The sequence below is a fragment of the Thunnus thynnus genome, chromosome 1, assembly GCF_963924715.1.
Source record: "Thunnus thynnus chromosome 1, fThuThy2.1, whole genome shotgun sequence".
NCBI classification, from domain to species: domain Eukaryota; kingdom Metazoa; phylum Chordata; class Actinopteri; order Scombriformes; family Scombridae; genus Thunnus; species Thunnus thynnus.
Window position 1 is genome coordinate 16,774,606 of NC_089517.1, and position 27,776 is coordinate 16,802,381.

The 27,776-nt window shown below is 39.0% G+C and overlaps 4 protein-coding genes across 4 annotated transcripts; 1 reads left to right on the plus strand and 3 right to left on the minus strand.

Annotated features, from left to right (window-relative positions):
* Window positions 1-2,760: 2,760 nt before the first annotated feature.
* ist1 (IST1 factor associated with ESCRT-III) lies at window positions 2,761-9,307 on the minus strand. The gene is made up of 10 exons (XM_067587178.1): window positions 9,196-9,307; window positions 8,504-8,603; window positions 8,178-8,358; window positions 7,722-7,809; window positions 7,537-7,620; window positions 7,345-7,455; window positions 7,056-7,247; window positions 6,118-6,219; window positions 5,576-5,621; window positions 2,761-4,777 (listed from the first exon to the last, which is right to left on the minus strand). Exons 1-10 carry the CDS (start codon window positions 9,295-9,297, stop codon window positions 4,611-4,613), a joined length of 1,173 nt encoding a protein of 390 aa, XP_067443279.1. The 5' UTR covers window positions 9,298-9,307; the 3' UTR covers window positions 2,761-4,610.
* A 1,658-nt stretch (window positions 9,308-10,965) lies between these two features.
* Window positions 10,966-16,806, minus strand: mphosph10 (M-phase phosphoprotein 10 (U3 small nucleolar ribonucleoprotein)). The gene is made up of 11 exons (XM_067587192.1): window positions 16,673-16,806; window positions 14,267-14,942; window positions 13,978-14,159; window positions 13,659-13,824; window positions 13,107-13,248; window positions 12,883-12,950; window positions 12,637-12,774; window positions 12,436-12,546; window positions 11,868-11,975; window positions 11,544-11,774; window positions 10,966-11,320 (listed from the first exon to the last, which is right to left on the minus strand). The coding sequence occupies exons 1-11, from the start codon at window positions 16,759-16,761 to the stop codon at window positions 11,171-11,173; spliced, it is 2,061 nt and encodes a 686-aa protein (XP_067443293.1). The 5' UTR covers window positions 16,762-16,806; the 3' UTR covers window positions 10,966-11,170.
* On the plus strand, window positions 16,786-23,316 carry mcee (methylmalonyl CoA epimerase). Its single transcript, XM_067587215.1, has 3 exons — window positions 16,786-16,885; window positions 18,193-18,533; window positions 20,924-23,316. The coding sequence occupies exons 1-3, from the start codon at window positions 16,858-16,860 to the stop codon at window positions 21,074-21,076; spliced, it is 522 nt and encodes a 173-aa protein (XP_067443316.1). The 5' UTR covers window positions 16,786-16,857; the 3' UTR covers window positions 21,077-23,316.
* fth1a (ferritin, heavy polypeptide 1a) lies at window positions 23,149-27,697 on the minus strand. Its single transcript, XM_067587204.1, has 5 exons — window positions 27,394-27,697; window positions 26,450-26,555; window positions 25,149-25,295; window positions 24,711-24,836; window positions 23,149-23,562 (listed from the first exon to the last, which is right to left on the minus strand). The coding sequence occupies exons 2-5, from the start codon at window positions 26,549-26,551 to the stop codon at window positions 23,404-23,406; spliced, it is 534 nt and encodes a 177-aa protein (XP_067443305.1). The 5' UTR covers window positions 26,552-26,555; window positions 27,394-27,697; the 3' UTR covers window positions 23,149-23,403.
* Window positions 27,698-27,776: the final 79 nt, after the last annotated feature.

Consider the following 27,776-nt stretch of genomic DNA (forward strand, 5'->3'; position numbering starts at 1 on the left):
TGGCAATCAACACACAATGACTGCAGTAAATCCTACACATTGGTCCTTTAACTGTTAATTTTATATAGTTATATAATATTGTACAGAAAACATAGTGCAATTTTGTACAAATTATAAGAAAAACTGAAAAAAGTGTGAAGTCGGTTTAATTGGTAGGTGCTGATTCATTATATTTGAGTTAATACGCAGTTCTTAATTTGCAAAAAGTCTTAATAAATTTTAACAAACAGAATGTACTTTGTTTTCAGTATGTAGTTTGTGTGGCAAACAATATGTTAGCATATTAGGTTGTTTCTTAAAAATGCTATAAACAATCTGGTAACACTTAACACCCTAACTTTCCTACCATGAGTGGACTCTTATCATCTAAGCCAACCTAACCCTTTTTTACATTTCTTATGATTTGTACTACACTGCACCACCCTTTCTGTAAAATTTACTGTTAAATACCTGCAAATTACATTTAAAAATTCCTGAAAATTAGTATAAAATGAAAGCACCTGCAAAATAAAGTGTTACCAATAGAAAGTGACAGGCTTTATCCCAAAGCATTTGTTTGTCTCTTGCAGAACACTGAACAAGGTTAAAACCGCTGCCAACAGGTTGTTGACCTTCACTGTGTAACTGTTCTGTTTTCACAGAGAGATAAACAGTGACCCAGAAAACTCTGACACATATGGAGTCATATCATGATATCAACTCCCATTGGCAATATATTGTATTATTTCAGTACACATTATGTGTCTGTGCCTCACAGTCACTGTTACTATATTATCACAAAACACAGATAAAGCTTACCACAGCACCGTTGTGTTTATACTGGAAGACTTTTGGGTATTGAATATCCTGAGGTCCAGGATGTCTGTATTTTAAATCAGTCTTTGCTCAAGTATTTTTATACTAATCCAAATAGATAAGTTTGTATATTTGTGAATGTAGATATTTTATTCTATGTTCAGTCAATTTTACATTTGTCCCGGTGGGGCAGATATGAGTAATATAGTCTAGTGTTGTTGTCAGTGAGTCTTCTTTGAGCATAATGCAAATGTAAAAAACTACTATCTTATAATCAACATAATGACATATAATTAATAGTCATTCATGAACAGGTTTAGTAATGAGACTTCCAGTGAATCACCTGGATTGGTGAGACAGCTTTTCACATCCCAGAGACACAGAAAACCAGTACAACCATCACGTAGCTTCTGCTCACTGGTGCAGTACGGCAACAATAAAACTAGTTGGTGATTATTTCCTTTGGAGAATGTGTCCTTCCGTAGAATAAACTTTCAAGGTGCTCAAGAGAGACTTTTTTAGATGCTCTAGCTTTGGCTTTTACCAACAGCTCCCACCTCAGACTGTATCAGCAGCCGTCATTTTCTTCACAACACTCCCACAGTGTAGTTTGACCCACATTGATGCCATAGTAATTGACTGATTCACTCTTTTACTGAGTGAAAGGAGGAGATGACGTTGTTCCAAAGTAATAATGAATGGTTGGTCAGTAACTGTTTTTCAATGCCAGTGATGTTTATAAGGACATGAATCTGATTCTACTTGATGTTTCGCCTCTCATCCAAAGGGGCTTCTTCAGTTCTGACTGGCGTAGAGTCCCAGGTATATAACCTCTGTGGTGTCATTATCAAGGTCATTGATACCACTTGGTTCGTTAGTGCTCCTGACTGTCGTAACAACAATTGTTGGAGTCACGTGGCTCAACACAAGGAGGGCCAACTCATGTAACGACAGTTGTTAGAGATGTTGGAGTAACCTGAGGTAACTGTTGATGGAGTTGTCACATGAGGCCGAATGTGAATGGTTAAGTCTCCTGGGAAGCAGTAAATGGACAGCATTTTAGGTGAAAGATAAGTGGTGTCATTGACCTCCTCCTCTGTTGAGGGATGATTTCTCTCCTTTGATGAAGATGGCCTCCTTCATTCCTCTTTCAAACCATCTGTCCTCCCTATCCAAAATATGTACGTTGTTGTCCTAGAAAGAGTGTTCCTTATCTTTCAGGTGCAGGTAAACTGCTGAGTCTTGACCTGAGGAGTTGGCCCTCCTCGTGTTGAGCCATGTGACTCCAACGACTGTCGTTACAACAGTCAGGAGCACTAACAAACCAATTGGTATCAATGACCTTGATAACGACACCACAGAGGTTATATACCTGGGACTCCACGCCAGTCAGAACTGGAGAAACCCCTTTGGATGAGAGGCGAAACATCAAGTATCTACAACCAAGTCCAGTTGCCCTCGATTCAGCCCTCCTTGGATAACCAAGACCTGGATGACTGAGAATCTTCACAGACAATTTTAATACTGATTTAAAGACTTAATAACACCAAGCAACTCCACAATGCCACCACCTCTCATACTAGTCTTTATTATCTAAGACTGTCATCATCGAGCACATTTTACATTACACAATGAGCTCTACAAACTCAATTGACTACAAAGCTTTCTAACCTGTCAAGCTATTACTGATTATCTCCAAAAGACTGCAAGTTATTGTGCCAAATTCTAACAGCTGCCACTCTGTAAAACTCACCTAGCTGCACTTAGTTGTACCCAATCAAAGATAATTATGCCTGATCTTCATACAATTCAGATGTAAACAGGTAACGCAGGATTGTCAATACAATACTGTAAGGATTTAAGAATGTGGACCTGAGGACCCCTACTGGTTACCATTAGACATGGCAGTGTTGCATAGCAGGAAAAAGAATCAAGAGCAATAGGTGCAAATGCTGTTAAGACCAGTTTCCATTTCCAAGTAGCTTTTATTAAATTGTTATTTTAGTATACAGTGGGAAAAAAAACCTCCTATGTTTTTTGCAACAAGACACCATTTTGTGTCTCAAGTGTTAGCATGAAACAACAGTCCAACATAGAAAAAACAGTGAGTAGATCACAGTTCTGTAGTGTTAATCATCTCTCTACTTTCTCCAACACGTGTAAAACCCATTAATAAAACGTGTCTATCACCTTGCCGGAAAGCTTTTAGACTTGCTTTCCACAAACTGCTGAGTCATTTTAATTCAAGGCTGCCATCCATTAGCCATGCAAGCAGAGCTGGGTGTGGTTAATCACGTCAGCACAACAAAACTCTTTCACTTTCTCTCAAGGAAATTGAAACATCAACCTCTATTGCCAACATTTTTTTTTATCCAATGAAGAAAATTAAACTCAAAAGTACTTTTTAAAAAGGACTGTTTACGGATACAGCAAATAAAGCAACGCATCTCTAATCAAGTGAGACAAAATGCAGGTAACATGTATCCAGTCTTGATGGATAACAAATGCATAATGCATGATCCTAGTACAGACTGGCAAGGCCTCTGATGAGAGATGTTAACTAAGGCAAATGCAGTGGTGCACACACAGTAGAAGACACATGCACACGCGATCACAGATAACCTATAACCTCTGAGGTCAATATTTACATCAAATCAGGTTGTTGTGCGGTTATGTTAGGACTGCTGTTTGTCTGCAAACATTTTGCTTGTCAATTAAGTTCTTCAATACTAAAGAAAAGTGCAGGTATTTTGGTAAAACTGACATTCAAAAGGGCAAACAACCTTTATTTGGAGATACTGTATATAAAACAGACTTCTCAAATATTGAACACCTCCCTAAACTCATTTCCTGTACAATTAAATCATTTGTGTAAATAGGTCTAGCTATATCACTGTAAATGTATAATATTACAGATTTCCATACATTTTACATCTGTGCCCCACCACCCCTGTAACAGATGAACAGAACAGCTTTGACATGTGTCACCGTGAGCTTTTCCAGAACAGCCCCACACACTGTATTTCTGCTATATATAGACCTTAAAGTTCGAGAGGCTGATTGATTAAGGAGTGTTTCAAAACGCCCTGTCCACAGTGATAACATGACTGCGCAAGACACTGATAATATGGCTTCTATCTGTCTGGAAACCTTTATGAAATCAATTGTTGGGTACTGACGCTTCGCTTCGGAGAAACAATCTGGAAAATTTGTTGGCATGAATGCCAAACTGGGGCGGGCAGTCGGACTGGTTTGACTGGTCTGAGACAGGACTGAGTGACACAGTGTCGACACAACATGTGCAAAGTAGAATCAAGGCATGTACTGTAGATATTAGTCAGACCCCAAAACCCTGAAAATAAAGCAACACTAAAAAATCTAAGATTGATTATTACAACAGTATGTCACGCAGACAAATGGGAAAAGTTAAAAGTCCTTCAATGAGTGAACTGGGGTCACCACCCACATGATTGTATGTAATAATGTATATGATGTGCAGTACAGTATATAGAGAAATTAAAACATATGGTACAAACTGGTACTGCCTTACCAAAAGAAAGTAGATTTCTGTTATTTGAAAAGGTTGAGTGAGCAACCACACCGTCAGTAATATGGTCATATTTATCTACATGAGGTAAGAATAGATGTATTTTTTAATATCTGTGTAAAATAACGTCACGGTAGAAAGGGGGAAAACTATCCAAATATGATTCAGAACCTTGACCATTTTGTATTTCCTGTTCTGAGCTGCGGAGGTGACGACCCAGGCCTGTGTGTGTGTCTATATGTGTGTGTATAGACCAAGGGTGTAACGATTAGGTCTTCTTCTTCAGCTCCTCGAAGCGCCGCGTTAGATCGTCAAAGTCGATGTCGTCCGAGGTGGTAGTGTTCCCGCCAAAGGAGGATGTGGGGAGTGTATCAGGAACAGAGGGGAGCTCTGGGAGTGCGTTGTTGTCATAATGCTGAGACGAGGGGCCGGGACCTGGAGAGTGATATGTGGCATTAATTACGATACATAAACACACAACTACAATATATATGTGGCAGTTTGTGCACAGTAGCAGTCAAACATTTGGACCCTTTCTCATTCAAATGAAGGGAAGGTGTGTCCAAACTTTTGACTGGTGGCAAGAATAATAACGGTGGTAAGTTTCCCACAGGGAGCAGGGAATAAATACTTTGACAAAATCACAAAACTGTAACAATTGAATATTTCAACAGGACATGGATGAATGTTTTTCTATTGTCTATGTAGCAAATGTCTGATATATAGTAACTTTTTTCTTATTCCTCTGTGCCTTCGGCCTACATTGTTGTCCAAAACCTATTAAAAACATATCAATGATTCACACTGTTGAGCTGGGTGACATGTTCTTTCAATATTATGTTTACTAGTTACTAGTTATTACTAGTTTAGTTTGAGTTGATCCCACATACTGCTGTGAAATACTCACTAGTGCACCAAAGTACTCACAGCTGAAAATAGTGTGCAAATGCAAAAACAGATGCACAATTTACTCCTGTTTCAGTGATGTTTGGTAAAAGCTGTTTTAGGAAATGATTTGGCCTTTAAAAAAAAAAAGTATATATCTGTGGCACATTTTGAAAGACTTATGTCTTCAGAAGAAACAAATGGGTTTGGGGCTGAGAGCCACAGACAGGGTATGGAAGCCGAAAAATGTTGAGAGGCGGACTAACATGTTGTTGATTTTGGTCTTTTCATTGAATTTAACAAAAATATTGATCCTTTTAACTGTTGGTGATTGTTGGCAGTACTCACCTACAGCCTGGGAAGGAACAGAAGGTTTGTCAGTTAAGTCATCAATCTGAAACACAAAGAAAGTGTGTTAGGGATCATGTCATCTTTATATTGAAATAAAATATGTTAGTATTGACAAAGAAATAACAAATGCGTTGAATGATGCAGACGTAAAAACAGACAGTAAGAAGGGAACACCACTGGGAATCTTTAAGAAACCATCACCTTTAGTATGTGTGACAATATTTTTAGGGCTCCGCTGGACTGATTTCTCTCTATAACACCCTCTGCACTCTGTTTTAGTAATTATAATCCCACTCAGAGCAATTAATCAAGACACAGTTAGTAGTTACAATGATAGCACTTCATGCTACCTATATTCTCACTCACAAAGCAGAATCTAGGTCTACTCTGAGAAATAGTGTAGAGGTTAGTGTAGAGGGTAGACAAAACTGCAAGCAAGCTGAATGAACTGCTCTTCCCTGAGTGGTGCCCTGCCCTGTCCGTCTGTCCATCTGTGGGGACGGGAAGGGGACAAGGATGGGAGGGGTTCAGTCACTTACAGACTCGTATGTGGGGGGAGAAGTAGGCAGCTGAGGGGGCTGCCCTCCTCCCATGGGGTGCTGGAAGTTGTTGTAGGTTCCAACGGAGGGATTAAACGGTTCCTGGAGGAACAAAACAGTCAGGTACAAGCCTGAGCCCATCATTTTTGAGCCATTCAACGTAAAAATGACATGGTACAATTGTTTTCAGACTAAAATCACCACAATAAATGAATAAGATGATCACTGGCATAAAACTGACTTTCTCACATCGCCACAGGGTCATATCATCACAGTAACTGTTGTCATGGCGAAAATCAGCTATAACCAGGAAGATCTTAAACCTATCTTTTGTTTTAAAATGAGCCAAAATTATTAATTTACTTCAGAATAAGAAGAAGAGTATTTTCTTAAACAGTAACAGTGACAAATTAACCACAGAGGATAACCCACAGACTGTGCTGCTAACGGCTTTCATTGGAAAAGGTTTCCGTAGAAAACGTACCCACAGTGATGTCTGCAGATTATTATGAGTTACTTGGACATTGTTTATGGAAAGCCATGTTGCTGTTTAGTTTTTCAAAGGGGATTTTTTGAATGCTCCTTAGCACCGCAAACAAAATTCCATTCACCTATATTATACTAGGGTGGTGGCAGGATAAATAATGTGCATTTACCTGCTTGACTAGGTACACAAGGGCTTAGTGACAAAATGTGGATTAACAGGATATCTGCAGCATTTAAATATCTTGATTTGTAATGTTTTTAATTCATTGAATTAGCCAAAGATTTTATCTGGTTCTCCTATTTAGTTTCCAGAAAATGTATTACATGATGATATGTAATGATATCATGATAGAAAATTACATACAGTATAATGTGAGTGAAGATTTCTATCAGGATGTTGATAACTCACATCATAACCAGAATGAAGCGGGTCTTTAAAAGAAATATCTTACGGCTCCTTTGGGAGGTGGATAGTTGAAAGCTGATGGCATAGGCATGCCCATGGGCATTGGCATGGGCATGGGCATAGGCATGGGCATAGCAGCAGCAGGAGCAGTGAAACCTCCACCTCCTCCTCCTCCACCGGACTTCTTGTCAGTGTCAACGTCAATCAGGTCCGCCTCCTCTCCAGGACACACCTCAGGCTGTCCGTGAGGGAAAGTGGCGGATGAGAGGGTGAATAAACACAACGCATGACTTCATCTTTAATACTGAGTGATTATTAGACTCTTTGATGCTCACCCGGACCATGGCGTCAGGTTCGTATGGCACATTGTAGTTCTTGGCTATCTCTATCAGGTAGCGCTCCACCAAGATCTTGGGAGGGGCCTCCACGCTCAATTTGTGCATCAGCTACAAACATATCAGATATTTGATTAGGTTCAAGCATTCTTCAACACAGTTAAGGGCAGTCAGTGGAAAAAAAATGCCTACCCTGTCGTTGACTGTCCCAATCTGGTTTGTCCTGCACAGCTTGCCATACTCCTTGCTATATTTTGCACATAGCTGTTCAGATACCTGAAAGAAGCATTTAAGAGATAAGGTTGTCAAGACTTAATTGGAATAAAAGGAGATAACTTGTTCAGTTATATTTGGTGTTATATTTAAACAGTACTTACAATTTTCAGTTCAGACACCTCTGACTGGAGGCGAGGGGCTGCCCAGATAAGGGTGGACACTGCCTCCTGTAAGCCTGGATCCAGTTCCCTAAGTAAAGCAACAGAAGAGGGGTTAACATGGATGACCCATGTTTGCTCCACATTTCCCATTGTCAATAATTCCTGCATAATAATAATACATTTAATATGTACTGCACTTTTCATTCGCAGTGAATCTCAAAGTGCTACAGTGTTAAAAACATGCATCACACAACATAAAGCAAATAACAAGACTTAAGAACAGACAAGTTTTTAAGCCTGTTTTAAAAGAGTTTAGGCTCTGTGCTGCCCTCAGATGGTTAGGAAGGCTGCTCCACAAGCGTGGTGCAGCAGAGCAGAAGGCTCGACCCCCCATGGTATGGAGTACAATTAATAAAAGTGGTATTGTTGGTGCACCTGGTCAGCTAAGTTACTCACTTCATAGACTGAATGAGGCCAAAGCGAGCCAGCAGCAGGTCACAGTAAAGCTCCAGGATCTCCATGGCTTCCACCAGATAGTCCTCTCTGATAATGTGCTCCACGCGGATCCGTGCCCGCTCATCCTTTCCTGATGACAGGTAATCAGCGATCTCCTTCCTGGCCTTTTGAGCAAGCTCAGCTTCATTTTAATTAACAGGTGGGAGAGGGAAAAGGGAAAGCGTTGTTATAAGGAGGACAGACTCAAATCCCTTTATAGTGACTCCACGGGACAGCTATGAAATCAACAGTGGGAGACTTTTTCATTTATTTAGCTCAGGACTCACTTTTCTTTTTCTCAAGGAGTTTGAGTCGGTTGATGACCAGCCGGAGATTGACTCTGAGCCTCTCTGCCTTGAAGCCTCCTCCCAGCATGATGTTAAGAGTCTGTGTGGACAGGAAATCAATGAGAGGACCAGCATCCACACGGAAGCTTACAGCCTAGAAACCTTCACCCTCACCCTCCCACCTCTGCTCCAGTGAGTCATTTTAATCATGTGAGCATGATCCACCAAACCCACCGTAACAGAGTCTCTCCAAACCATAACAACACGTAAACACACCCACAGTGAGTTAAACATTCAGCTTACTAAGAAAAACTCAACAGTTCAAAATAGTTAGCTTGAGCCTGACTCGACGCCCAACAAGGCTATCTCAGCCATGCTGTTATAAACATCACCTAAATCTATTGTAATGTTATCTCTCGTTTGTTTCACCATTCATTTACTAAACCATACTACAACAGGCACGTTTAAACCTCAAAATCCGTGTCTGTGCTGCCAACACTGGCTGTTATCTAGCCTTTGCTTTGTTAGCAGTCTTCTGTTGACGCCGGCTAGGCTAACTAGCTCTTGCTCAACGCCAAGCAATACATCAAAACAAACTCATCCAAAATACTCGAGTAGTTTGACGAGCGGGAATGACTTCAAAAACGAGTAATAGTTCAACTGATCGACAGCCAAGTGACGGAGTGACTTACCTGTAAATAGTAATCAAGAGTACACACCAACTTATTTGGGTTTCTGTCTGTCTGCTGTTTCGTCGCCTGGTTCACTTCCGCGTTGATCTCTAGTGACGTCATGGGACTTTCCTTCCCGGGGGCGGGGCTTTTCGCACTTTCTGTCAAACAGGAATCAAACCCATACACTGTATAAAAATAGGTCAAAACACAGGTGTGGTATGATCTCAGTGTAATTATACAAGTAATGTCATCTGGTACATTTTTTATATATTGGTAGCGAACTAGCTCCATTTTATGAGACTTTACCCTTTTGCTGCACTATAGTTCATAGATAAACATTCTACTTTCTTTTGCATATAGCTAAGTTTACTTTCTACTACTTTTTTAGTTTACTAGTCACTACTGGTGACATGCAAAATACGAGGCAAGTTAGTAAAATTTAATGCAAAAATTAGCGGAGGTTGAAGTAAACAGGTACATAAAATATTGTAATTAAATCACAATTTGGAGACACTTCCACAACATTTCAAAGGGAAATTTTTACTCCACTACATTTATTTGACAGCCATAGTTAAAATAATTGAAACTCAATAACAGTACTGGAAGAAGTACCCAGATCCTTTACTTAAGTAAAAGTCCCAATACAGCAATGTCAAAATACTCCATTACAAGTAAAATTCATGCATGAAAAATCCTGCTTAAGTAAAAGTACATAAGTATTAGGAACAAAATGTACTTGATTATTAATACTGAAGTATCAGTGTGTAAGCAGCATGGTACTGTTGTAGCTGCTGGAGGTGGAGCTAGTTTGAACTTCTTTATATCAAGTTAGTTTAGTCCAGCGGTTCCCAACCTAGAGGTTGGGCCCCTCCAAAGGGTCAGTAGATAAATCTGAGGGGTCGTGAGATGATTAGTGGCGCTGTTAACAACAAATGTGACTCCGACTATATACTGCTTTGTGTAAGACGTCAAAGGTCAAAAAGGTTGGAAACCACTGGTTTCATCTTTAACACCGTGTTGTATTTTAAAAGCTTGTGATATTATCCATTGTGTCAAATCTTCATTTGAAAAGTAACTAAAGCTGTCAAATAAATGTAGTGGAGGTGGTGAAAGTAGAATATTTCCCTCTGAAATGTAGTGGAGTGGAAATATAAAGTAGCATCAAATGGAAATACTCAAGTTAAGTACCTCAAAATTATACTTCAGTAAGTAAATGCATTTAGTTACATTGCACCACTGCTCAATAATAGCCTCTAAAATGATGTTACAGATTAAACTACTCAACAGTATATAGCAGGCTTAAGATCAGCTCCACCTCCACCTGTATTAATAATACTGTAAAATGTGAAAGTGACCTCTGCATAATGATTACTTACTTTTGATACTTTAAGTATTTCACTACTACTTCTGTACTTTGGTTAAGTTTTGTTGTATTGTCTGACTAAAGCCACCTATGGCATTTTAGAGAAGCATTTCTATATCTCTGGTGTTCAATGGCTAACAAATATAACTGATAAAAAGGCCTGTTGTTATTGAGCAGCCTGATATTAGCACTGACACTATGCTATACTCTTACAGTGAGATGAGTTTGTGATGAGCTGAACTGTAAGTTTTCTCTAATTATGTGCCCATAGATTACAAATATGTACATGTACATAATGCTTTGTTTGCAATGTGTGTATATATATTTCTTTTATAATTTTCTCATGAGAAAACAAGACAATACTGGTGTTATGACTTACTGTGGTTGTGTACATTCATCTCCAGACAAAAGAAAATGCTCTGAAATGTTTATGTAAATGAACATTTATTATTACAGTTGAAAATGCTTGATTATTGCCAAACAAACACAAACACATTTTGGAACTTGATTTATTTGAATGGAAATGGAAACATTTTACAAGGACTTTCAAATCTAATATATTGCAGCTCTCTCATAAAAAAGAATCTGTACAATAAAACGACGATCTTCCACAACAAAACATCACAGTTATTATAACTTGAGTTTGCTGACAGAAACCTCTTTGTGTTTCTTCTTCTTTGAAGTCTGGTCCTTTGCGGTTTTGATCTGACTTTTGACCTGGTCCTGCAGCTGAGAGAAGAAGGCTTGAGAGGACCGCAGAGCCTTGTCCTTTCCCTCGTCCTGAAACAGAGGAACACCAGGTTAGTTGAGTCATGTTTATTTTGGTAGCCAGGTGTGTGATGTGCCTTGGTAGCGGAGCAGAAGCAGAGACTGAGCAATTGGTTTTTTAACTTGCCCAGTTTGTGTCGGCAATATGCATCTAAAACATCAGCGGATCCAGCATCTATGTTTACCGACAACTGATCTGAACAATGTGAGGAAGAACATGATAGAAAACACCTACCTTGAGTATCGTGGCTTTGCCTCCTTTTGTGAGTTTCTTCAGGTTTTCTGTGACTTCAGCCTTTGATGGCTTTTTGTTCTCTCCAGCTTTACTGGCCTCTTTAAGTTTCTGTCTCTTTTCTTTCTCCTTGATCTTGAGGCTCTTCACCTTCTTCTTGTGTCGTCTCTCGCGCTTCTTATCTGTTGACGTCTTCTCAGAATCGCCCAGTATATCGCCTGCTTTGTTCTTCTCCTTTGGTTAGAGAGTGAGAGTATTATTAGACACAACATGTTCCTAAATATAACAAGATCAAAATAAAAGGGTTGAATATGACAGATGACTAACCTTGACTTCTTCTGGAGCAAGCAGTGTAGCATCACTGGCACTGACTGGAGCCACCTCCTCCATTGTGATGGAAGGCAAGTTAGACACCACCTTCACTTCAGGCACAGGCTGGGGACAAAAAGGCAATATATGAGTGTGTCTTTTCAATTACTGCACCGGCTTGCCAACTGTTTGCCAAGGCCCCCCTTTTCATAAAATATTTTTTTAAGGAGATGTGTCACCATTTCAAATAATTTTCCAAAATGTGCCATTTATAGATTTTTTGATAGATGATGCCATGTTTTAAGCTTTTAAATACACATCCATCCAACACAAAAAGTTCTTATGATAGATAAGCCTTTGATTTATAGTGACATCTTAGACAACAACTTCTTCGTCTTTCAGAGTTGTACAAAAGATCAGTCGTTTTAAATATTTTTTTCTAATCCTCAGTCTTACTATTTTAAGGTTACTGAATTATGTATGTCAAATTCAATGACATAATAGAACAGTCACTATATAGAACTGTGCCTCTGTTACTGCCTAATAAAATTTTTCATTTTTGTCAATGCTGTCAGGCAAAACTTACCGGCTTAGGTGTGAAGTGGAAGTTGGAAAGAGCATCCAACTTTAGGAAGAGTGTATCCATTAGCTTTTGAATTTCAACATGGGCTGGGTTCTCCTCCTCCTCTGTCTTTTGCTGAAATAATAATAAAACGATACAAGAAATTGGATACAACACATGTTCATATGTGTTCGACTCACTGTGAAAACAAGATAAGAGTCAAACCTGGTTCTGCTTGAGGTACTCTTGCTCATAGATTTCTGCTAGACTCTGCTTGCTCTTCTCATGGTCCAACGTTAGCCTTTTCTTGTACTCAAACACCTCCTCTTTGGGTTTCTCCTTGCGGACCACATCGTCAAACGCCTTAGAAACACAAGTCAAAAGGTACTGGGTTATAACCGGGCAACAAAATCGCACCTTATGTTATTTTAGACAGTATAAAACTAAAGTTATTGTTACTCGTATACTAACCTGGTCTTTAATTCTCTGTTTGATGATGTCTTCAAGCTGGAGTGTGGTTTCCTCTGTGATAGCAGGGGCTAAAAGAGCACAGAGAAGGAAATTCTCAACATTTATAACTTTGCTTAATTAGCATAACATAAACACTCTTATGAATACGAGCACACTGTATATCCAAAATAACGTTCACTAATTTTCCAACGTACAGATACGACAAACACAGAAGGGTTACCCACCCATCCTAGACGTCTGCTCAAACGCCACATCTTCTTCCAGCATGCTGTTCTCTGGACGAGTTTGCGCTGTCACTTCTCCAGACAGCTGCCAGGACTTCTCGCCTAGAGCAGCTTTCTCCAACTCCTCGATCTTCTGTGACATCTGCAACGACAATATGAAATAATCGGTATAAATCGCAGGTTTACATTAATCAAGCAGTTGTCTCAAATGCCTGGTCAGATTCTTAGCGGTCTTCTTATTGATTGATAAGATATTTCCTGAATTAAGTAAATATTTTTGGCAATTAAAATGAAATTAAACACTGAAGCATCAGAGAAGTTTGCCTTATTTTATAACAGAAGTGGTGGTTTTGTAGAGAAACATTTTCATATATGTAACGTATCTTAAACGGTATCGTTTTGGTATTGCTACTGAAACTCAGGCATTTGAGGCACCTGTATCAAAAAAAAAAAAGAAACAATGTCCAGCCGTACATGCAACACTGCTAAATTAATGCATTTATTGTCTACACTAAATATAAATCATATCAAACAAGCAACAAATTCGCTCACCTTTTCTTGCCGTTTCTCAAAAGATGACATTGATTCAGATTTTGCTGCGCTTGGGGTTTTTCCTCCAAAAATATCCTCCATGTCCTCCCCCTCACTGTCCTCGTCCCCAGAGAGGTTAAAGGTCACTTTTTTATGAGACACTCTGGACTGGCTCATGTCTTCATCCCTGAAAAAAGGTAATAACAAAATATTCTGGGATTGATTTTATATTGAACTCATGCTTCTCCTTCATCACCCAGCCCTGTTTCATTAACACAAACAAATCATCAAATAGTAATAATAATAATTATGCGTGTTACTGAATTTTAATCACACTTACTCATCGTCACCCTCCTCTTCACCATCGTGATCATCTTCTTCGTCATCAATTTCTTCTTCGCCGTCTTCCTGGCTCTCATCCATGCCGTCATCGTCACCATCTGACTGGTCGTCTGCTTTGGCTGCTTCACCCTCTACAGCGTCAAAGTAGTCCTTGTACTTGAAATTCCTGGAGCTCTTTGCCTATCAATATAAACCATAATCAATATATTTCCTGTATTTTTGTATCATCAGGTTCAAAATTAAGTTAAATATGAAAGAAAATGAAATATAAGTGATTCAATACATACAGTGCTTTTCTTTTGCTTTTTGATAGAAATCATTTCTAAGTCAAGATCATCATCCTCATCGGACGGCAGGTCCTGGAAATAGTCTATGTCATTTTTGCCCTCCTTCCCCTCTCTCTTGTCCATATCATCAAGAAATGACTCCATCTCTGACAGCTTGAAGAACTTATCATCAACTTCAGAAGGAACCACCTTCATTTTAGAGCCCTTCCCTCCAATCCCTTTCCTCTGTTTCTCCCGCTTCTCCAGGGCATCCACGTCAAAATCTAAATCAGAGTCCTCGTCTGAGTAATCCTCTGCTCCACCCTCAGACATTTTCTTGGACTGCCTGGGTGATTCCTCTTCTTCTTCTTCCTCCTCCTCCTCCTCCTCGTCCTCCTCGTCAACATTTTGATCATCACTCTCTCCTGCTTCCTCATCACCATCCTCCATCTCTTCTTCCTCCTCCAATACTGTTAGCGTCTCATCTGACAAAGCCTCGTCAATGGCATTTTTAAAGTGTTTCAGTACAGCAGTGTTCTGCAGCTCCAGCTCCTGCCAGATCTGTTCTTCATCGAAATGTTCCACCACCAGCTGCGACAGTGGGCTGCCTTTATAATCTGCAGGCTCCTGAGCCTTGTGGAGGTCATACAGGGTCTTAGTGAGAGAGGTGAAGTCTGTTGCCACTCCATCTTGAAGGCTGCAAAAGTGGAAACACAAAACCAATACAGTGAGTGTAGTTTATGAATAGCAAGAGGTGTTTGATTGTATTTTGCCAACAGACAAGCACCCAACAGATAGTGTGCAGGTCTGCGGTGTGTTTATTCTTCAGTTCTAGGGGTGGTACAAGTACTCAAGTGCAATTTAAAGTAATACATTCACCTGTGAAAAACTGCCATTACACTGGTACCAAGAATCACTGTTAGCAACAGGCAGTGCTGTTATATAATATGCATTTTGTACAACAATTTCTTTTAGACATATTTTCAAGGTTTTTACTCCAATGGTTTGTCCACATCACCTGAAATAAAGACCTCTGCTAATATTATAAAGGTTGATACACATATATAAGAAATAAAAACAATAACAGTCATAAAAATGGAGCAGAGAAGTTACACAGCTAATGCAATATATCTAATGAGTGTATTTGTTGTTCAGGCTAGCACTGACTAACCACATCAAAAATAAGACAACATGTATCTGGGTGGCTGTGCACCAACTGTTAATACAGAATGAGGAGATCTGAGGTAGGACCCAGGTTCAACATCTTGTAAATATATTTTTATTTATGTTTTTAAATTTTGTTCCTTTTGGTTACATTAACACTCTGGTGTATTATAGGAGTTGACTGGTAGTATATAAGGTATCACAACCACATCATCAATATCAGTAGAAAAACTATGGTTTGGTAGTATTGTACTGCTAGTTAAAGGACAAAGTCACAATTTTTAAGTCTGTGTTAAAACAATGGTCAGGTGCCCACATGTACATTGAAAGAGGTTTTCCTCACTGTAATCATTCCTCCTGTTCATACTGGTTATTATAAGATCCCCTTCAAATGTGCTTTCATTGTAAGTGATGGGGGGCAAAATCCACAGTGTGTCCACACAATCATTTTATGCAAAAATGCATTTAAAAGTTTATCTGAAGCTTATATGAGGCTTCAGCAGTCTGAGTTAGTCATAATAAGTGTATATCTGCCACATTTACAGTCTTTTTAGCATCCAATTCTCTCTTTGTGTTTCCCTGTTGAGCTGTGGTGGAAGTATAGTAACAAAAGGAGGAACTTTGGCAATAAAAAGACTGTTATGTTGAAAGATATTTACTTGATTTGACTCATTTGGAAGGCTGAAGCTTTACAGTAGCTTAAGATTAACTTTGAAATACATAATGGACTTTGGCCCCCATCACTTACATTGGGTAGAAGGTAGTCTCTAGAGTACAGTATAAAGGGATATTCTAATGGTCCGTATGAACAGGAGGAATGATTACATCAAGAAAAACATATTTCAATGTTCATGCGGGCACCTGACTATTGTTTAAGAAACACTTGAAAAATTGTGAACCCATCCTTTAGCGTGTTATCTCTTCCCCTACTCTTCATACAACTAGTTGGAGCCAGAAGGGCCAACTTTAAAGTCATATTTTGTTGTGTCCCCTCCATTCAAACGTGTTTTTTAAACACGTAATTTGTCTAAAAAATACCAAAAATAGTTACAGCAAACCTGGGATTTCGAAAATAATACATAGTCACCCCAAACCTCATTATTATATCACTATAGTACCCAGAACAGTTACTGTGACAGCGGTGCTAACTCTTTGCACACAGTTAGCTGAAGCTAACATTTAATTAAATGAACGTTTTCTCTTCAAACACGCGACGCTGCGTCGCGTTTCTCAACGACACAGCACAACACAGGTAACACTTGCCTCAGAAAGGTCTCTGGATGCGCTGTGTTGATATTTACTGTCTTTAAACACTCCTCCAGCATGCTGCACATATCTCCGCCAGCAGCCATCGTTACCCTCACGTGTGCTAGCTCCCTGTGTCGCAGGTAAACAGGCTCTCCGAGAAACTCTTCCGCCGCTCTTTAGTTCCGGGGCATTAACCAAACATGGCGTCCGTCGTGTTGAAGGTTGCAGGTTAGTTTGTGTAAAAAAAAATTATGTAACTACAAAACGTCTGCTTTTCAGTCTTATATTTTATAATAAATGTCAGGATGGTCATTCTCTGATTTATTGTATAATCTCAAACAGGTTTGCAGCGTTAATACAGGCAAATACTTTCTTAGTTAAACCTGATGTACCGTGTTTGTCTTGTTGCTGAACTTGCCGTGTTATTGTGCATTTGGTGCACTGTGTTTTAAAGTTACTGGATTTCTTTTGTCTGAAGGAATTAAAAGGTTAATAGTGAATTCATTTCATTTGTTGCTGCTTTAATTGATGTTTAGTGTGAAGTGAATCCAGTCTTGTAGTCCTTACTTTTCCCAACGACCAGATGTTTTTATCAGATTAAATGAGGATCAAACCCCCTGAGACAATATTACAGACATTTCTTAAATGTCACTGAGCCACCTGACTATCCGTTAATCAAACTCATGTTGTTTAGATTACAACGTTTCCAAATAGGTAAATTATGGGAAATGTGTGTATAATGATGCTCAAGGCATCAATAATATTTCCATTTGATGCAGTGATGTAGCCATAAAAACACGTCTCGGATTCACTCAGTGGAAACATCATGAAGCTTCTGACCCAGTGACTCAAAGTCAATACTGAATTGTATTACTACACTGGACAAATAAGACACACTTATATTTATTGGATTTTAGTGCTTCTTCTATTTTATATGGATATTTTAATGGAAAATTCATTTTCTTTTTTCAATAGCTTCCATGTCATGTGACCTAGTGACTCCAAATCAATACCGAATTGTATTCTCAAGATGATACAGAGTATATATGATACAACTGTCACAAAGTGGAAAATAATATTTTTCCTTATTATTTTTCAGGTGACCAAATGAAGATTAAAACAGGGTTTTCTTATTGTATTCATTCCTCCTGTTCATACTGACCATTAGAAGATCCTTTCCTAATGTGTGAAGTGATGGGGGACGAATCCACTGTCCTCTTTCAGTGCAAAAATGTATTCAAAAATTTATCTTAAGCTAATATGAAGCTTCAGCAATCCGTATTTGTCAAACAAGGTAGATATCTTTCAAAGTTACAGCCTAACTCTGCCAAATTCTCAGTTTTTGTTATTATACTTCCACCGTAGGTCAAAAGGGAAACACGGTCAGGAAACAAAAAGAGGGAATTTTAATCTAAAAAGAAAATAACTATGGAAAATATCCACTTGTATGTATAGGGGTTCATTAAGATACTCCAGCTCAGGGCTAATATTCCAACCTAATAATTACAAATAATCTCACTATATTCTGGTTTTAGTGTCAGGTCTTTCCAGATGTGCTCGTCTCACATCCCTGAGAGCACATTCAACCACAGCAGCCCTCCGTCAGGGCGTCCCTGGGTCCGTTTGGAAGCTGGGGAAGCTGAACCACATCGCCATTGCTGTCCCCGACATGGAGAAGGCCACATCTCTGTATAGGGACGTACTGGGGGCCACAGTTAGCGACAAGGTGCCCCTGCCTGAGCATGGCGTCTACACGGTGTTTGTGGAGCTGGGCAACACTAAGCTGGAGCTGCTGCATCCTCTGGGGGAGAAGAGCCCGATCGCTGGCTTCTTACAGAAGAACAAGTCTGGAGGGATGCACCACATTTGTATTGAGGTGAGAAGCTCTTACAGCATTCAGCTAAATACACTAATGGCCACTTTATTAGGTACAGAGAGCCACTACTGAGTAGGATCCACTTTTACTCTCAGATCAGCTTGAATAGCAGTTTCTCACAGCAGATATTTGACCTGTCATAGCAAGAAACAAACAGGTATAACTAATAACATTAACGATGGCCTGTTCTGTTCATGTAAGCCATGTAGAGCTGCAATGATTAATCAGTAGTTGATTGAAAGAAAATTAATTAGCAACTATTTTGATAATCGATTAATCGTTTAAGTAATTTATCAAGCAAAAATGGCAAACATTTGCTTCTAAAACTGGAGAATTTGCTTTTCTTTTTTTTTATTAGAACAACATATATTGAATATCTTTGGGTTTTGGACTGTCGGTCTGACAAAACAAGCAACAATTTGATGTCATGTTGTGTTTTCTGATGTTTTCTAGATCATATTAATCAAGAAAATAATCGTCAGATTAATCAATCATGAAAAAGCCAGGACTGTGACAGTATTATTAGTTATGCCTGTGTTTGACAAGAGAGCACTGACAAGTGTATTTCCCAACTCTAAAATACTCCAGAATACATTCGGTCACAACTAGAGCTGAAATGATTAGTCGATTAATTGATTAGTCGATCGACAGAAAATTAATCAGCTACAGCTATCAACTACTTTGAGAATTGAACAATGGTTTTAATAATTTTTTTAAGCAAAAATGCCCAATATTTTGTAATGTTTTCTTTTGTCAGACATGATGGTAATCTGATTTTCTTTGGGTTTCGGACCGTTGGTCAAACAAAACAAGACATATGAAGACATTTTACAGACAAATTGATTAATCGAGAAAAGAATCAGCAGATTGATCGATAATGGAAGTAATTGTTGCATCCCTAGTTCACAACTGTTTAATATTCAAAAATCTGAACTGGAAGTGGATGAGACAGTTTAGTCTGTTGTGCAGTTGTGTGCATGTTTTGACATTTATAGTTGCATATTTTAAATCTTAGCTGAACCCCTCAGCTATCTCTGTCATGCTTTATTTACTGCATTGATGACCTGTAGGCTGTGGGAAATAAGTAGGGGAGCAGAGGGTGCTGCATCACCCCCTGCTGGATGGTAGAGGACCTGCATGTTCACAACTATAAACCCTCTGAGACCCATGGGGCCGTATAAGAGGCTGTAGTGGGCTCAGTTTTAAAGCTAGAGTGAATATACTGGTATCATATGAACCTAGATATCTGTCATGCTACCTTGTCGGGCAGGGGGCTAAATATCGCACCAAAATTAGGCTAAACTTTGGCTAGGGAAAAACTGGCATGGCCGTTTTCAAAGGGTCCCCTGACTTCTCACCTGAAGATATATGAATGAAAATGGGTTCTATGGGTACCCACGAGTCTTCCCTTTACAGACATGCCCACTTTTTGCTAATCCCATTTAGTTTTTGGCAAAAATCATGCAGTTTTTTGCTTGCGGTATAAATGTAGTATTTTCGCCTATTCAAAAATGGTGTATTTGAATATTTCTGCATACTGGGGTCCCTAAACAGTCTTAGAATTGCATAAATTTGGTATGGCTGGAAAGGTATGGCTGAGACTCTTCTGGATTCAGAGAGTCCAGTTGTATTCATGTGCAATGATTTTAGTCCCCACAGTAGCCATTTCATTGTAGTGAGACCATTTTTTGAAACTTGTCCTCACTGTATAGATAGATAGCTTTATTTACTCAAGGTAAATCAAATAATATAAAATAAAATGACCTATTGTGACATCTAGGATAATCACAGCCTCATGAAACTTAAGAACCACAAACTATGCAGTAACTATGAGGATGTGTGGCTTTCCTTGGTACATTGACAATAAGGGGGTTTCTGAGCAATTTCCAGAGCAGAAGTGCTCCCCATCCAATTGCAGAAAAATGTAATACTTACAGAAATCTCCAAATGTCAAGTTTTCGATGATTTTTGACCGTTTTTATCAATTCTCAAGTGGTCAAAATGGTTAAATTTTGCACCAAATCTATGTAATAATTGGGCATGGCCATCATATATTTCCCTCATAATGTTCTAAGGCCTTATACACTCTAAAGTTTCAAAATTTCAATAGGCACCTAACCAAAACACAATGTTTTTTAGAGATTTATGACTAGAAAAACTTGACACATAGTTCTGAACTGCATCTCAAATTAATCTTCAGACTCCCAGCTTTCAGATGATGTATACTTCTTCTATGTGGCATATACTGTTGACCTACTATCTCCCCCTAAAGATCCCCTTCTTCTTAAAACACATTTTTCATGTATTTCATCATCATCATCATCATTTTGTGTATTAGACTAACAGAAGTTGAAGATGAGTAATGTGCAAAATTTGCTGCTTGGTTGCAGGTAGACGACATCAATGCTGCAATAGTAGACCTTAAAGCAAGGAACATCAGAACTCTGTCCGCAGAGCCCCGGATAGGCGCTCATGGGAAACCAGTGATGTTTCTTCATCCTAAAGACTGTGATGGTGTGCTGGTGGAGCTCGAAGAAGCGTGAACACTTCAGTCTGACAGCGATTGTTGGAGCTGTTCATTCACATTTATATATATTCCACAACCAGTTTAATAATAACCATGATACATTTTTGATTTTGTTAATATTGTTACTTAGATTTTTGATCTTTTCATCTCAGAAATGTGCCTCAAACTTCTAGTTCTGTAGTGTTTCCTGCCTTGTCATCAATAAAGTATGATGTGGTGTGTTCTGACAGTTTCCATAAAGTGTGATCACAAAATAATGAGATCTATGCATTTGTTTTTGAGCGAGGAGACTAGTTTGACACTGTTGTACAATTCATCTAGAGCAAGATGACTGTGTATGGTATGCTGTAGGAAAAAAAAAATTCTTTATATCTTCAATGAAACAGCTGATGCACATGAAGTATCAATATCAACTTGCAGTATTTAGCTTATTGTGACTCCCACAAACAGTTAAAGAAATTGTGAAAAACTATGGTGTCCTTTAGCAAATAGCATAAATTTAGTTTAGAGTATGTTAAGGAGTGAAATATACTGACGAAGGCTCAAGGGCGGCTGTGGCTCAGTAGGTAGAGCAGGTCATCCATTAATTGCACTAGAGCAGCAATGATTAATTGATTGAGATGTCAACTATTACATAATCTATTTTCGTTTGCAGTCATTTTTTGAGAAAAAAAATTATCTCATTCCAGCTTTTTAAATTTTAGGTCATTTATGACAGTGAGCTCAATATCTTTGGGTTGTGGACAAAACGAGGCATTTGAGGACATCATCTTGGCCTTTGGGAAACAGTGATCGACATGTTTCACCATTTTCTGACATTTTATAGACCAATCAACTAATTGATAAATCGAGAAAATAATCAGCAGATTAATCGATAATGAAAGTAATTGTTAGTCGCAGCCCTAAATCACAGGGTCAGTGGTTCAATCACTTGTCCGCATGTCAAGGTGTCCTTGAGCAAGACACTGATCCCCAACTTGCTCCCAATGGTTAGGCCTGTGCCTCACATGGTAGCTTCCTGCCATTAGTGTGTGAGTGTAAGTAAATGTGTGCATCAGCAGCAAAATGTAAAGTGATTTCAATAAAAGCATTATAGAAATGCAGTCCATTACATCCATGACTTAAAGTCTACCAAAATACAGTAAAGCTGGCCAAAGACATGTTTGTACATGTGAACAGTGCTGAACGTCCAGACACATTTACACAGACAAGCAATATACACAGAACACATCCAAAACATTTTGTTTTTCCTTTATTACAGTTGAGTGTTGAGTTGTTTGTTAAATTCATATAATTGATAACTTATTTTGACATTTTTATAATAAGTTGCATTATTGCTGTTGCCTGTAGTGTTGTGAACTCTTGATCGCCACCAGAGGGTGTTTGTGATACTAGTACCAGCAGTCTGAGTGAAGAAAACAGCAGTTCGATTACAAAACGAGGGGAATTCATAATGACATGAGATTACTCTAAAAAATATTTCACTGAAACTTCCCGCTTAGTGTTGATGTTGAGCTGGAACTACCCTGTGTATTTAGTTTCTTTTAAAACCTCTAAATGTCAAATCCAAAATTTCATCACAAACTATCACATTAAAAAACAGTCTTTGGTAAGATTGAAGGTCACGGCAGTCAATAAAATACTAATTCTATCATTTCACAAGCTGCTTATTTAGGAGTGTTGGTTTTCTAGAGACCCTAGCAGTCAGTTATTATGTGCGTTACATTCAGATTACCGTTTTTGGAGTCACCATTAACTATTATTTGCGTGAAATCTTCCTATACTCGTTTCTCCATTTGTTTGACTGAAATGGTCACATGAAGATATAAAACGCTGCCAACGGTTCAGACTGTCTCACCCTCCTCACTACCCATTTACCAAAATTAGGTTTATTGACATTTGAATGAAGGTTTCATACGACTGTCGACTTCTGCTTTCTCTGGAAATGAAAGTGAGCACTACTATTATCTGTTTTTGTCAGCGGATGAGTTTTGCTGCTTTTCAGATACAGAGCTTGATCTAGACCACTCAAATGATTTCCACTGTTTTGAACATGGAGACAACATAAAAAAAGAAAATTAGACAGAATCAGAATCCAGAGGGTTTGCTTTATTTGGTTTGCTTAACAGCTTCTGGCATAAAACAGCAAATACATAGTGATGACATGGTCACAGCTGATAGCAGAAGGAGGAATCGCATAACGACATGAGTAATATAAGAGGTTTAAATGACTAGCCAGGAGCATGCAGATGGCTTCTTGTTTTGAAAAAACGTGGAAGCGAGACACAAATATACATATATAGAATGCATTTCTCATGTGATATGGAGGGATTATCTATGGATTTAGCTGCTTTCTTTGCCCAGAGTATGTTTGTCAAACAGGTACTCGGCCATGCCATTCTGAGGGGCACCCATGCGGCGCAGGTTGGTCACCCAGTCTGCCAATTCTTTGATGGACTTGACCTGCTCGTCCAGGTAGTGTGTCTCAATGAAATCACACAACTGAAAAAAAACAACAAAAGAAACAAGAGTATTAAATCAATTGAGAACTAAAACATATAATCACAACCAATTTAACTGGAAAAACCTAAATGATGCTCTTTCTCTTTTAACAGCTGAAATATGTTGAAATTAACATGATGCAAAGGTTACGAGTTGAATTGACGAAGCCAGAAAATTGTGATGTTTTTATCCTGATGGTATCAAATAATGTTGTTCAACTATTTACTGAGTTTAAAAATCAAAAGATGCTGCTTTTGACAGCAGCCAAGAAAATTTTTATTGTAATAGTTGTGATGGTTTATGTATAAACAGTGGGCGTCCTCTTTCCACCATCTTTTAGTCTTAGAAATGTCGACTGCATCTATAAATAGTCTGAAAGACGAGGCAAGAGCTGCTGATATAATTAAATCATACATTTAAGTTGATTTTATTGAATTCTGTATGTAAAATGTATTTGAGAGATTGACTACTACAGTCAGGGTATAGATTGTCAACTGTCATGTTTATATGAATTTCAATGCAGCAGGCGGGCTGGGCTGGACTGTGTGGGTGGAAGAATTGTGTTCCGTCTGTCTTGTTTACAATTTTCTTTCCTTTTCATTTTTTGTTTTTTTCTGTCTTTTCTTCTGCAATTATCTGTCAATCAGTTGTATGTAATATAAATTTGTCCTGTTCTGTGTGAACAGTGTAAAATGAATAAAAAACTAATAAAAAGTTGGTCACAAAAAATATTTAAAAAATAATAATTCAGCAAGTTTTAGCACTGTCAGACTTGCTGGATGTAAATTAAACTTGTGCTGAATATTGATAAAAATAAAGTCGTGTCAGATTTCTGCTGCACTGCACATTTGTCCTAAAATACCTCGGCTGTGCAACAGAGGTGTCATTATATCCCACATCAAAGTCTGGCTGACATTTCTTTCTTTCTTGCAAAAATAAAAAGGAAACCTGCTAAATTTGCAGGAAATAGCTGTGAACCACAAATCTGTTACCTCTGAAGTGCAGGTGTACAACCAATGTGTATGTCTGAGGTGTTAATTCTCAGATCTGAGTATTTTTTTAAGAGTATTTTTCTAAAATGTGACATATGTAAAAGTGTTTAGGCTGCTTGGCTGTGTGATTTTCAAGCCACGTTTTAAAACACTCACATGTGGGTCATTGTGATCAGAGCAGAGCTTGTGCAGGTCCAGCAGTGACTGGTTGACGCTCTTCTCAAGCTGCAGGGCGCATTCAAGGGCCTCGACACCGCTGCCCCACTCATCCCTCTCTGGCTTCTGCAACACAAGCAGGTCAGGAAAAACAGTAAGATACTTATTAATGAGAGGTAGGAGGCCAATGACCAGACCCAGACAGAAACCTCCCTGGTTATTTCAAAGTGGGTTTAACGTTTTACTAGAGCTGGGGAGGCTGTGTTTGCTCGTCGGAGAAAGATAAGTTGCACAGCACGCTCCCACCCTCTGTATCTCTTTTACCTCATGTTACCCTCCCAACACAGCCCCTAAGATAAGAGGGACGACATCTCACACCCAGTGCTTACGTTAAAAACACAAATTTGAACACCCTTTAGGTGAAATATGAGCTCATACCCTGATATCTTGAAGGAAGATCCTGCCTCCCCTCTGGTTCTGCAGTTTCATAAGCTTCTCAGCGTGCTCACGCTCCTCATGTGACTGACTACGGAAGAACTTGGCAAAGTTGTTCAATGCCTGGTCATCCCGGTCGAAGTAGTATGACTGTGAGTGAAGAAAAAGAAGAATAATTTTAGTTATCCGTTTGCTTCAGGTGAAGCAGAAAATGCTGAAATGTGGAAATGCTAGTTGCTGAGATTACACACAGCTAAAAACAGCCATGTGTATTAAAATTAATGTGCTGAAATTCAGTGATAAAATTATAGCAGCTTTCATCCAATATAGTGAAACCAGAGTGACAATTATTTGATTATTAAGGATTTGAAGCCACTTTTCTGTTCTACAATAACTCTGAAGTACTGTGTTGCTTCCATGAAAGAGGTCACAATACTTAAAGCACAATAAAAGCAAAATGTTACTGAACTGCAAAGAAAAACAGTAAGAGGGTTAGAGGCATGGCTAAAAAAATAACAATACATTGTTTTTAAAATATAAACCTGGCGAATCTTTTCTAAAAATTAACAGAAACTAAAGATAGAATGACTGAAGAATAAAATTTAACATATATAAAGGTAGAGAAACTCTTATATAAAAACACACGGCTCTGTGTGGGATCAATAGGTGAAAACTCTGTTTTAAGATGTTAAGGCCAGACGATGTACTCTGACCCTTCTCTGTAAATACCCTAATCTCCAAAGGAACTTCAACCTTTGTTTTATAACTCAGCCGCAAAAAATACCCTTCACCTCAGTTAACATCCCCCCCCCCCCCTCCCACCCCACACACACACACACACACAAAGATATCAAACTGAGACTGACAAGTTAATGCTGTTTAATGAAATGGCTGCTCTGCAGGTGGCTTCGTCCAAATCTTCCTCGTGCTTTCTTATCCACCTAGAAAGATGTTGGCACGCTGGCCACACTTGGAGGGTGTGTGAGGAGACACACACACACACACACACACACACACACACACACACACACACACACACACACACACACACACACACACACACCGCCTAACTACGCACTTGCACTTACAGTTACATATGCACCATACAGTCTAGTTAAAGGAATCAAACACTTCCTAAGAACAACTGTTACCAGCATAATAAGTTAACACAGTTCCCTTTAAACTAACCACTTCTCCCTGTAATTTCACTAGCTGTCTCATACCGGGGCTTCAGTTTATTTTTGCTCACTCAGCTGCCTTTCTACTGTCTGACCGCTCCCCTTTAGACACTGGTAAACTCTCACCATTGACAGGTAGACGTATGAGGCGTACAGCTCCAGGTTGATCTGCCTGTTGATTGCAGCCTCGCAGTCCTGGTGGAAGTTCTGTCTCACTTGGGAACTCATGGTTCTGAAACACACAAATACAACCGAGGCGATTAATTCATTTGATAATTCATTAGTCAAAAACAAGAAATTGATCAGCATCTTGATAATCTGTTAATCATTTGAGTATCAAGAAAGAAACACTGACATATTCTGTTGCTGAAGTTTCTCAAATGTGAGGTTTTGTTTGGTTTCTGACTGTTGGTCAGACAAAACACAATTGTGATGGTCAGTTTTCACGTTTTTTTTGATCTCTTACAACCTACGCAAATAATCAGAATAGTAATACATAAGCTAGACTAATCAGAAATCAAAATTATGGCTAGTTGTAGCGATAATAACTATAGTGGTGCTGTTTTTTTTTCTGTCTGAGAAATCACTGAGTCATTTTGGCATCAAAAGTATAGACCAGCTAGTTTGGCAAGGCTAAATTTGTTGTGCAAGACAAAATCTTGTCACGGGAGGGAACAGCGAACAATTACCCCCCAAAAAAATCATATAAAATTTACAGCTGGTTTCTTCTCTAACGTTTAAGTAACGTTCCAGTTACGTCACAATCGCATAAAAGTACGAAATAGGGATTTCGTACTTTTATTGGGCATGGAGTGTTGAAATAAACATGGTACGGTATTGGTAAATAAAAGACTGTGTTTTTGGCAGCTCCAATGTTGTTGTTTTTTATGTCTGGCGCTGAAGAGACTGCGCAGTGGTTGGAACTGGAGCCAACTGCGCCAAGGCCACATTGTCGGAGGCGGCACCGAGATAAACAGGGTACCATGATGAACACGGACAAACATTAACGTTTTCGTCAGCGACAAGCAAATGTGCGGGTGGCTGTGTACATGTGAAAGATGTGTTCTTACCTAATCTGAGTGGCAGGTCTTCTTGTGAGGAGGTCGAAAAGCTGGTCCGAGTGACTCGCGCTGTTAGCAAAACAGTTAGCTTACAAGCTAATTTGTTTTTAGGAAAACTTAGCTAGCGTCTTGCTTTTTTTTAGGTAATTAAAAAATGATTTGTTGATGTCGTTGATGGTCAGAGTGATCGAAATAATTATATTCCCGTCCTGTGGTGTTCGAAGACAGTAGAGAGGTTGCCGTTCAAGCACTGTTGAAGCAGGTAACCTTCACTGTCCGCTAACGAGAGAATCAACTGCGTATTCCGGCCCGAGCGTCGACAGATAATGGTGTGGCGCGGCATGATGTCACTGTACGTAAGGGGGCGGGGCATCAAAGCCCCACCCCTCAAG